We start from the raw sequence: 12,261 nt of genomic DNA, 5'->3' as shown, positions 1-12,261 counted from the left end.
TTGCAAAGGTGAGGGTTCGAAATGATCCAGATGCATCAGCTCTCGACGTCTAGATGTATCTGTATGCGCTGTTAGCGGGGATCAGTCCAAATGTTGTCTGGACCTAAAACACCTACAAATACTTTGGTTGTTTATTTTGTGTGTAGAGAAATGTTCGACTCGTGTCACAAAATAATCTATAGTCGGACTGTAAAATGTGTGCACTGTCTGAAACTAACTTTTCTCTTCTTCCATCCCTTCTGTCCACAGTGAATGAGTATGTGTTCATGGTCCAAGCCCGAGGGATCCAGATCAGAGAAAATGTGAAATACATCGGGTCACAGGTACTGGAGCAGGTGGTGAGAGGGGCATACAGCGTCAATGGCACAGGTAAGAACATAGGTGTATTAGAAATGATTCCTGTAGCTCTTATGTTGTCTTTTATGCACTTAAAAGGGCACAAATCAGCTTCTGAAACTGATACAATTTAAATTGGACTTGAGTCATCTGGTCTTGTTTTTTGTGACTCGTTCATGCGTACAGTTATGGTCCCTTGAGAGATTAGAGTTGAAAAAGTCAAAGCATTGATGCATGATTTTTTTTTTTTTTTGTGATTGCAGATTATTCCTACGATTTCAACTTGAGCGACAGCGATGCTCCTCCCCCAACATACCTCCCTGAGGGCTTCACCTACCTCCCCTCTGAGGTTTGTCCTGCCAGGCTTCCCTCCATGAGTAAGTACACAACGTTAAAGTTTTTGATTTAAAGTTGAGTTTTAATGCTTGGCATTAGGGCTGCTCGATTAATCGAAATCTAATCGTGATTACGATTATGGGGTCAAACGATCTCCAAACTACTATAATCGAGTTGAAACGATTATTTGGCATTTTTTTCGAAAGAGCGCAATTCACTCCTTCCCCCAAAGCATTCAGCAGCCCATCTTACTGGCACTCACTCTCAAGCAGCAGTAAAGTGAAGGAGGTGAGTTGTGTGTGTGTGGTGATCGTTGGTGAAAAAAACAGTGCGAGTGGAAAAGCAGGGAGAGCAGCAGCAGACCATGTAGCGGCCGCGCTGCGCACCGCTATTCTCAAGCGCGCTCCCGCCTGGTTGTTCAGACCGGACAGACCGGAACCGCATTTCTCCGCGCCGGTCAGTCGGTCAGAGAGTGTTAGGGTTGCCATCATTAAGGGTTTGAATAATCGGGCACCGATATCCTGGTTTCATGGAGGAATAAGACACACCGGAAGTAATTAAAAAAATAATGCATAGACTTCAGAATAAGGGCACATATTAATAATCGTTTGAATAATCGTGATTTTGATATTGTCCAAAAATAATCGTGATTATGATTTTTTCCATAATCGAGCAGCTCTACTTGGCATTGATCTTGGCGCATGATTCTGTCATAAATTGAGAGCACCAGATAAGGAAATCTCTCTGTCTCCTTGGTTGATCTTTTAACCACATTAAACAGTGACTCTTCCGTTTCCTTGGCCCATGTTAAATGTTCCCTCGAGGGGATGTCCATTGTGCCTCTGTACATATTTGTCCTAATAATGAGTAGTGAAATGGTTCTAAGCTTGGGTTTTATTTCAGCTGTGATTGATGATGCATGCAAATATGTTGTAATAGCACAGAATTGCTTTACCCAGCATTTATGTTCCAGATCGCTCGACTGTTATAGGCTTTAACAAGCGTTTTTTTTTTCATCCCCTCCCTCCCTCCATTTCCATATCTCTTTCCTTTCCATTTTCCTTATCTTCTTTCATTTTTTGATCTTTCTCTTTTTCATTATTTCATCTCAACACACACACGCACACACACAGAGGGCAGGTTGCAGGTGAACATGAGTGAGGTGTCGCTGGAGGAGGTGGAGAGATACTTGCTAGAGAAGGAGCCAAGCATTGCCCCAGGAGGCTACTGGAAGCCCCACGATTGTTTACCTCGCTGGAAGGTAAGTTGGAGAACTGGTTTCAGTGTTTATCCGCAGGTTTCCTTTCACACATGAACAGCACTGGGAAGGAGACACATTCACAACAGCAGCAAATCCTCCGCATGAGGGAGACAGGGGCAGGAAATGATGTATTAGTTCTGCTGCTGGGGTCACATGATTTCACACAGACACCGTCATCAGTTTCCTTTTTACCACAAACACTATAGACCTCTTTGTAAGCGTCTTTTTGAGAAAAGGTGTGTGCTCTCGTACACTTCTGAGACTTGTAAAATGTTTATAGGGAGCATTAAATCAGTTTGGTCAGTCATCTGCATCTGAAATGGCAGAGCCTGGAAGTAGAGCAGGTCATCCACAAACCAGAGGGTCAGTGGTTCAATCCCCGGCTTCTCCAGTCCGCATGCTGAAAAGTGTTCTTGGGCAAGACACTGGATATTAATTGCCCTTGACTGATATTTCCACCATAGGGACCTGATTGAGTAGGGCCAAGTCTAGACAAAATGTTATGGCTCTGGTCGGGTTCAGTCACATCGTTTGTTATTATATGTAAAATCATAATTTAATTCTGTGGTTTGTTTTGGCGGCTGCAGTTGTTGAATTGTGTTGTGTATTAGTGACAGGTAAATGAGTTGTTTTGTCAACCCTATTCATATCAACAGAAACCCCCCTCTGCAGTTCAACAGCACATCAACCTACATCCTTCAAATGACTGTAAGGTTGAATCAGCACATCCCTGAAACAGTTTCAACATAAGCTGAACATGACATGAAAGCAGGGGCAGTATGATTTACCTCATTTTCTACATGAAGTGTCATCCTCACTAACCCCAACAACAGTACATTGGAAAGTTTTCCCCAAGACACCTACAACTAAAAAGGGGCACAAAAAAAGCTGTTACTGAGAGTAGCCATTAGATCATTATCTTGAGCTCCACAAACTAATGTGCAGCAGCTGATATCTTCACACTTTTACTCTGGAATACTGAACTGAACCAGCAGTAGACTGGTTCATTTGAGCTAGTGATTCGAGGGAAAGTGCAAAGAGCCCCGACCTCAGACGGCATCTAGTCCTACTGACCGGGAATTATGCAGAGGACAGATGGCGAGTCAGAGTGAGGACCAGGGTTCACCGGATAGTTGAAGCAAAGGACTTTGATCGTATCAAACTTAAACTGGGGTTGTTACACATTGTTTTTGAACTTCCCTGTAATGTAAGACTAGAAACATAATGTCAAAGAGATGAGGTGCACATATAGTGACTGCACGTCGAACATATGTCCCTATTTTCAAGTACAGAATATGCCAAAGTCATACTTTTGCTCATACCAGCTTTTTAACTTTGTAACCTATGCTGCATAACAGGAATATGACTTTCTTCTAGCTGACAGCCACATGTAAAAATGAACGCATACAGTCTATAAGGAAAAATGAACTCCTTTCATAGACATTTTAGTTTTCTGGAAAATAATGGAACACTGTGCACAAACATTCCAGTTTACTTAAAGCCCCTTTTACACTGCATGTTCAAGATGGGAACGTTGCACCTTTTTTCTGCCCCGCCGTTCAGGTTTAAAGTCTCTGTAATAGGGTGAATATGGACGAACAGGATGCCTGCATTGTTGTGTCACACATCTCGCTGCCGTGCTATCTACCAGATTTTCCTGTCGATTTTTGTTATATTTATATATATATTGCATCTTCCTCCATTCTGTGTTTCCAGGTGGCAATCCTCGTCCCATTTAGAAACAGACACGAACACTTACCAATCCTCCTGAGACACCTGGTGCCAGTGCTGCAGAAACAGAGACTCCAGTTCGCCTTTTATGTCGTAGAGCAGGTATACACATACATTTATTTGCAGGGTTTAACATCTATCCGTGTGATTCCTGACACTTTGTCAGGTCTGCAGTAGATACTCGCAGTTTGAAATGATTGAACATAGCTACCGTCAAAAACAGGAATTGCTATAATACGAAATCATCTCTTTGATATATTTTTTCTTTAGGGGGGCACTGAGCCTTTTAACCGAGCCATGTTGTTCAACGTGGGCTTCAAGGAGGCTATGAAGGACCTGGACTGGGACTGTCTCGTCTTCCACGACGTGGACCACCTCATGGAGAACGACAGGAACTACTACGGCTGCACAGGCATGCCCCGTCACTTTGCGGTCAAACTCGACAAGTACTCTTACATGTGAGTCTGGATTCTGTGACCACGTCTAGTGAATGTGTTCCTTCCTTAACATGAATATAATAAGTGTAATTGTCCCTCCAAGGCTTCCATATAATGAGTTCTTCGGCGGTGTCAGTGGCATGACGTCAAAGCAGCTCAAGAAGATTAATGGATTTCCTAATGCGTTCTGGGGCTGGGGAGGAGAGGACGATGACCTCTGGAATAGGTGAGGGAAGCTTTTGTATTTTGTATTATTTTTTTTTCCTTCTCTATTTCAACTCCTTTAAGAAACAGCAGTTTCGCCGGCCCCCACTGACGCAGCTCACAGGCAGCTGTACTCACCCATGGGGGCTCTCAACATGTGTCTTTATTTAGCCTAATGATCCCTTTAGTGTGTATTTACTTTGAGCCTTCCTCTGTCTCTCTGCCATGTCCTTCTTCAGTGTCATAATCATTCAGTTCCTGTGAAAACAATACCGCCTGTCTATTTATTATGCATTAATGACCTTTAAATTTGTATGTGCAGGGTGCAGTTTGCCAATTTCACAGTGAGTAGACCGCGGGGAGAGCAGGGACGCTACATGTCCATTCCACACCACCATCGCGGGGAAGTCCAGTTCCTGGGAAGGTTAGTTTGCATGCACGCACAGCTCATTCCCACGCAAACACACACCCACCCTTTGGTTAAATGTGGAGGCTGATAATTGGAATGTGGCTTAGCCTCATGTGATGTAAGCCAGTCACATGAAAAGCAGCAACCTTGAGAGAATTTCCACTCTTTTAAAGACTTTGCATGTGATATGTTTGTACGCATCAGGGCTGAATTCCGATCATCGCCCCTTCTGCTCTCTGCTCAAATTCTAAGTTACTTAAAACAGCCCTAAGAGTAAAATGTCTCTTTATAAACAGCCCTAATAATAAATGTTTCTTTATTCAGAGGCAGAGCCAAAGAAAATGCATATAATTTCTAAAAAACAGATTTTCTCTGGTAGTTCTTATTTAAAATGCTCATGATGATAAAGTCCTACTGAGAGGGTTATCTGCTGATGAATCACTCCCAAGTAAAAAATATGCAGGTGTCGCTTTCTGTCCAAACCACAGAGAGCAATGTTCTCATCAATCTAGACACTATGTGGGATAATTAAACCTGTTCCTCTTCATATTCATTCCTAATCCTTCATAAATGAGTTTGCTAATTGATGTGACTTATGTAACTTGCACTATGAATTACTCATTACTCATGATTGAAACAAGGTGAAACCTCTCCTCTCCTCTCCTCAGGTACAGTCTACTACGCCACTCAAAGGAGAGACAGAAAGTGGATGGTCTTAACAACCTAAACTACTCCCCCTTGTTGTCCAGGAGGCCTCTCTACACCAACATCACAGTCAGCTTGAGCAGAAAGCTTGCACCCGTAGCCGTCTACTGACGTAGGCACAGCTGGACTGCAGACCACATGGGAATCAAAGTCCTCTGGGACATCAGCCATATATCACCAGTTGCAGTACTGCTTATGACTTTTTGGTTGACTGATACTTTGCTTTCTTTCTTTTGTTTGTATGCAAAAAAAAAAAAAGAAGACTTAAATAAGTATGTTGGATAAATCATAATAGAAAAATAAGGATTAAATGCTGCGCTACAGTCCATCACTCCTCTCATCTGGGCTTATCTAGTCTTCTCTCTCCACATGCCTTTTGCACCATTTTGGCCTTCAGCATCCATTCAATCATTCATCCGTTCATTTTCTGATTCAGACGGTTAACGTTGAGGTCGGCCCTTCACTCTTGTGCTCGTTTATTACAAAAGGCCATGATACACACGCTCATTCAAGTGCATGCGCACGCACACAAACAGTTTGATTTGCATGCGCTGACACGCTCCCTGAGGCTTTGATTTTTACTTTGCTCTTGCACTTCTTATTTTACACAACTGCAGTAAACCTGTGAAAACGTTGAAAACATTCGCACACACGCTCACACACTCACACACACACACTCCAGACCTTCTAACCACATAGCTACTTCAACTGCGTTGATTCCTGCAGCTGGTTCTGCAGAAGGTATGCCAAATCTACAACTGAAGAGAGCAAGAGAAAATATATAAAGAGTGAGTGCTTTCATTCATTTATAAAAAAATATATATTTAGGTATATATATATATGTGTGTGTATATATATATATATACACATATATATGTGTGTGTGTGTGTGTGTATGTGTATATATGTATATATATGTATATATATATATATATATATATATATATATATATATATATATATATATATATATATATATATGTATGTGTGTTTGTATATATATATATATATATATATATATATATATACTGTTTGTAAAATAATTTATCCTAAGTTTGGAGAACATTAATTCCTAATTAATCATCTCTTAAAAACTATAGTTTGTCTTGTGAAAATACCATTTACAGACTGTGATGTTTGTGTTTGCATAGTTGCGTTGGATGTTCTGGCTGCCTGGAAGTGGCTGTATGTAGGAAAGCAATGCTCATCCTGTTAGCAATAAGCTGTAATAGCAGACAGCAGACTTCCTCACTATACAGATGCAATAGCACGGGTGCTAGCATTCCCTCACTACAGAGAACGAGTGACTGTGTATGCAAACTTCACATTCAACACACCTTTGCCTAAGCAAACATGCCACCCTTTTCAGTACCATGTGTATGTGTATGTGTGTGTGTGTGAGAGATTAAAAGTGAGGGAGAGCTATGCAAATGGCCTGTGTGTAGTCTGTTGTCAGTGCGAGGTCTTCAGGGTGACCTCCACCAGTCTTCACCCTTGAAACTGTGATCGACTTGACTCCAGACCTCACATGTGTGTGCGTGGTGGAAGTCCAGGCCAGGGAAAGATAAACTGTCGCCTTCTTTCTTTACTTTAGTTCCAACATCCTCGATGTTTACTCACCTTCATTTTTACAGAAGAGGATCGGAGGTAGAAAATACTTGATTGCTGTCACTGTCACTGGTGTTTACAGAAGCTTTTTTCTTTGTTATTTTTCAGATTATCTTGTGTTTGTATATGACGTCAGCCAGCCCTCCTTCACTGTTGGTGCTGTGAAATCTCTTCAGTAATGTATCTATGGCTGCCTTTGTCTGGTTCTTTTACTGGCACTTCCTTATCGTGACTTGGAAATGGGGAGTAAAAAAAGCAGAGCTCAACGCTTCTCTGAGACATCAGGTGATAAACCACTGATTATCCCTGGTAGCTTGTAGGCATGTTTTGTGAATCAGACTCAAGGTAGTGGCGGCCTCAGCAGAGTTTTTGTCGCATGGCATGAAACCTAACTGTGCACTGACTGACAACGCTATGGCAGTTTTCAGCCATTGCTAACGTTTTCCTCCCTGATTTCTGTGTTTGACAGTGTTGATTTCAAGTAGAATATCCCAATACTGTACACGTAGTTCCTTGAAAGAAAAAAAAAGAAAAATACAACACACGTACATATACACACATACAGACACTCTTTCCTCACTGGCTGTCCTAGTCATGCAGCTACTTCATTTCACACAAATCGCCTTGTATGCATTTCTTAAGATGTATCAATTTGGGGGAAATGTGGGTGTTTGACAAACTGTTGTGTTCCCACAGTGAAAAAAAAAAGAAAAGAAAGCAAAGAGGCTGGACCTCTTTTTATTTATTTGATCTTTTATGGATTATTTTCTGGAATTGTTCAGTTTTAATTTTTTTTCTTTCGATTGATGTGATGATTTAGTAGGTGACATACTGTATGACAGTGTTAGATGCACTGAAACCTGTAGTAATGTGTATATGTGGGATCGTGAGGTTCGGGTCTGTGTAAACTGGGAACTGCTGCGTTTCATTCAGACGCACGGGTTTCCCTCTCCTCAGATATGATGGAGGGGGGGTGGGGGCTGGTTTTCGGTGAAACGGAACGGTGTGTATTAATCTGCTGAACAGACGCGTTGGAGGAGGCCATTTTGTGTGACAACCACAGGAAGAGAAAGACGCCTAATCAGAAAATGCTAGTGGTCACTGTCTTTCACTGGGCGCCGCCTTTATTCTAATTGATAATCAATGGTGCTGACCTTCCAGAGCTCTTGTTGAAGCGGAGTCTCTCTCTACGTGCTTACTGGAACCAACCCTGACATAAAGACTAGTATCCACAGGCAGAGCAGCCTTGCAGCTTTTACGGCTTTTGCATTTGATTCCAATCTACTCTGAAGTGGCATAGATGTTCTGTGTCTTTACATCAAAACATGCGTTAATCCTGATGCCTTCTCATCCTGCCAGGTGAAGCTAATATGTGTATTTGTTGCCACAAGCAGAGGCACGCGTTTACCTCCTCGCCAGTCAGCCGGGAGGCGCCCAGTGGAATTCAAGGACAGTGGCAGCGTGTGTGTTTAGTTTTCTTTTCCATGTGTGTTTGAGTGAAATGGCTAAACCTGTCCTCCATCTGGAGTTTGAGTTAGTTTTTTATTTTTATTTTTTTGTTTTTCCAGCACTGATAAGAAAATGATCTATGGCCTGGTTCTCACAGAACTTGCAGGTTTATTTTCTAGTTCTTGACACCAACATGATTACATTGTATACTACCTTTTTGTTTTCATTGCTTTAAATTAAAAGCTCGATGGACGTATAGCGGAAAAGCCAAATGGTTTTAGTTTGAGTATTCAGGTGAAGATTCAGGCGCAGAGGGACCTCTCGATATCAGGAGGCCCTCTGGATGACGTACAGTAGATATTCTTGTAGAGTCAGTATTGAGCTCTATACTCCATAATGTAGAATGAGCAGCTTAATCACACCATGTCCTAAAATGGGAGGGTTTTCTCCGACTGCTGGACAGCTTTGCCCACTAGATGGCGTATTAACAGGAGCAAATCAGCCTCATGCTTTTTATTAAACACAGGAAATATTGTTAGCATCCTGGCTAGTCTTGTTCCTGTTACATATACCATGTATGTGATCTCAGTCTAGAACAAGACCAGGCCTGCTGCTGTCAACCCATTCTTCATTGTACCATAATCTCACCTGCTCTGATCCATTCTGTGCCAGTTTAAATGAAGGGACCATTTTTGTGGGGGCATCTGACAAGACTGGCAGCCTTAAAGCTTCTTAATTTATTGCAGTGTTTATTTTTCACTCAAGTTGTGTTTTTTTTTATAAGCAAAAATATTTAAATTGAAAAAAGTGCATATCATCATATTGATCATTGTAAATATTGTTGTGTGTACTGTTTTAGAAATTCTATAAGGTCTTAAATCACTACAGATGCTAGCGTTAAGAACAAGTTTTGGAGGGGTTTGGCCCGGGGGGCAAATTATCTGGTGCCATTTTTAAGTGCTAGTGAAGCTTACACAGCGACATCAATGTTTTTACATCACCGCTTCCCAGCACAAAAGCCTTTTTTTCCCTTCTTTTTTTAAAATAAAAAATATATTTATCCCATGAATCTTAGATTTCCTCTCACTATTTCAGACGTGTTCCGCATTCCGGAGGCCTCCCCGCACTTAGTATGCTGCAGCGGTAGGAGAGACGTATCATAGCAGGACGTTGGCATCAATCTTCAGATGAAATCCAGTGTCCTTGTTTCTGCATGTCAAGTCTCTTTGATAGTGACGGCAGTCGGGGTGAGGTGACGGTCAAAGGAAAGCACTGCAGGATAGAGATGTGTCAGCCAAAAACACCATATGCTTACAATGCAATGAAACAGAGGCACCCAAACCAGCGACATGATCTACTCCAAAATCGACATAGATTTTTTTTTTGTATGAAAGCTAACTACTTAAAAAGAAAAAACAGAATGCAGATTGGTAAATTAAAAATCTATACTCTCTGATTGTAAGGAGAGAAACTCTCCTTGAATTGAAGCCATTTGAAGCTACTTGTCAAAACTTGATGTCAGCCTTACGTGGATCTGTTTGTGTATTGGCATATTATCTTTTGATTATTGAAATTTGTATGATGGAGATTTTCTTTTATACCATCATTGTTATTGTCAAAGTACACCAATAAAACTTGTAAACATACTGTATCGCTCTCTGTGTGCGTTTGTCTGTTAAGCAGTTCCGGGAACCACTGGTTAAGCTCAAGCATTTCCCTTGCTGTGTGGTTAGTGGGTCTATTTTGATTCTTCGGAAGATAAATGTGGTTATGCTGCATATAACAGCTTCTGCACTTCCTAAGTGTGCATGATCATACACACGCATGCCTCCTGTGAAGAAATATCTAGTTTACCCTCTTTGCTTTGGCTTGTACCTCCTCCAAGGCCTAACAGTCCCTTCAATTCAATCCAGCTGCACCATGTTCTACACACTCATTGATATCAGTCCTCTAAATAGGCCTGATTTCTTCTCTTTCATGAAGATCCATCAATCTTTTTTTTATTGCGAAAGTCTAGAAATAATGGTACAATTATGTATTCGCTGAGAGTCTCCAATAGAATTTTCTGCAGAAATTACAAATCTCTCTCTCTCTTATTATCACATGAATTCTCCTTCAAAAGGAACTACGTGAGGAAAGCTGATTGAATTCCCTCAGTCTGAGGGCTGAATTCCTGTGTGAGGAACGCGTGACGTTTTGCAGTGTGAGCAGGGATATAGACGGCATCACATCCCCTCTTAACATGCTCTCACCCAAACAGAGGATTATTGTGTGTGTTTGTGTGTCGGACAGCATGGCCGAGGCTCTTGTGATCCACAGCTGCTAATAAAATCCCCACATCTCTGTTACAGTTTCCTCAATGTTGGTATTCTTCTTTATGGTGCCACTCTCTTCCTGACTGCTGACTGTCTGTGTGTGTCTGTGTGTGTGTGTGCGTGTGTGTGTGTCCATCCACATCCCGAGACAGAGGTGATGTGTGTTGGAACCGTCCAGCCCGTCGTCCACAGAACAGAATGAGATGCTTTGAATCAGAGCAGCTACAGGCCTGTGGCATTTGGCACATTCACTGTGCTTCTCTGCGAGTTGGAGACAGCTGATTATTTAATTATGCTCTCAGAAAAACAAAAAGGAAATGCTAAGTGTCAGGGATGAGATATGTACATATCCCACAGTTGTTTAAGGTGCAATGGCAGTAATTCATATGATGGAGTTTATTTAGAAACATGCAAAAATACCTAAATTTATCCTGATTGAAAACGTGTGTGTGTGTGTGTCTTAGAGTGGGTGAGAGAGTGTGTGTGAGAGAGAGAGAGTTCTTGGCAGAGGAACAGAGCCTGGCTGGAGTAGCCACATCTTAATGGAGTCTGGGAAACACAAGGCTTTGGTATTCTATAGCACCAGTGTCACTTAGCTGACAGACACACACAGTGGGCCGCTCTTAAGATCTCAAGAGCTGTCTTGGTATGTGTATACAACACGCGCCAGGCAACACACACCCATCCGTTATTAATTCATCCACATGCACCCCCATGAGTAATGTGCCACTCAAAGGCTTTGATGTCATCTGTGGCGCCTTGCCTTTGTATGCGGCTTGTGTGTCTGTTTCAGAGCGATTCTCCCCTCAGAGGGTCCTCAACTGGAATCTGCATCAGGAAGTAGCTGAAGAGTCTTTCAGTGGTGCAGAATGGTGGCACACTCTTCATCCAAGCCACACTTCCTCTGTGTGGCTGCATTTTCTGTGTGAATGTCCGGTGTGAGTGTCTGATGAGTCCGTGAGTGTGTGAGTGTGTGTGTGTGTGTGAGAGAGTGTGCGTGCCTCCTCTAAACACAGAGAGACATGGCCTTTAGCTTTCCAGCATAGCTTAGTGCCTTCTATATAAAACAGTGTATGTGCTGACATCATGCATTCAAGGGGCCCTGCACTCATTTCTTGTTTAATCAGATGTTTGAGAGGGAGAGCACAGCAGTGCCTTATGGGATATTGCGTGTGCACGTGCATTGGTGCGTGCGTGTGTGTACGCATGACTATGAGCCGTCTCAGGCGTGTGCAAAAAAACACGAGACCCCGGAGTAGAGCGACGCGGCGTTCCTGTGTGCATGTCACGTGAATTTGTAACAGGCCTATCTATGTTTTACATAACCGCTCGTCCTGCTCTCAGGTTTAAGCGTTGTCCCCCCCCCCCCCCCCCCCATGATGGTATTCTCTCTGGTCATATGTACAGCGGTGCTCCGTCCTCTCCTGATCACTAACAGGCCTGTCCTTTGTATGGCTGCTGCTTCCAAAGA

At 42.4% G+C, this 12,261-nt stretch overlaps 1 protein-coding gene across 2 annotated transcripts in view; it reads left to right on the top strand.

The window, feature by feature from the left end:
* b4galt5 (UDP-Gal:betaGlcNAc beta 1,4- galactosyltransferase, polypeptide 5) overlaps nt 1-10,121 on the top strand; it is a 31,367-nt gene extending 21,246 nt beyond the window's left edge. For both annotated transcript variants that reach the window (XM_053424387.1, XM_053424388.1), the window contains exons 2-9: nt 250-369; nt 600-713; nt 1,806-1,933; nt 3,650-3,766; nt 3,935-4,122; nt 4,205-4,327; nt 4,628-4,729; nt 5,383-10,121. In XM_053424387.1, coding sequence (XP_053280362.1) covers nt 250-369; nt 600-713; nt 1,806-1,933; nt 3,650-3,766; nt 3,935-4,122; nt 4,205-4,327; nt 4,628-4,729; nt 5,383-5,530 — 1,040 coding nt within the window. In that variant the 3' untranslated portion in view covers nt 5,531-10,121. The remainder of the gene's footprint in view (nt 1-249; nt 370-599; nt 714-1,805; nt 1,934-3,649; nt 3,767-3,934; nt 4,123-4,204; nt 4,328-4,627; nt 4,730-5,382) is intronic.
* The last annotated feature ends 2,140 nt before the right edge of the window (nt 10,122-12,261 follow it).

This window comes from Pleuronectes platessa, chromosome 6 (genome assembly GCF_947347685.1).
Source record: "Pleuronectes platessa chromosome 6, fPlePla1.1, whole genome shotgun sequence".
NCBI lineage: Eukaryota > Metazoa > Chordata > Actinopteri > Pleuronectiformes > Pleuronectidae > Pleuronectes > Pleuronectes platessa.
The sequence above is the reverse complement of the archived record's forward strand: the minus strand, read 5'-3'. Positions and strand labels throughout refer to the sequence as shown.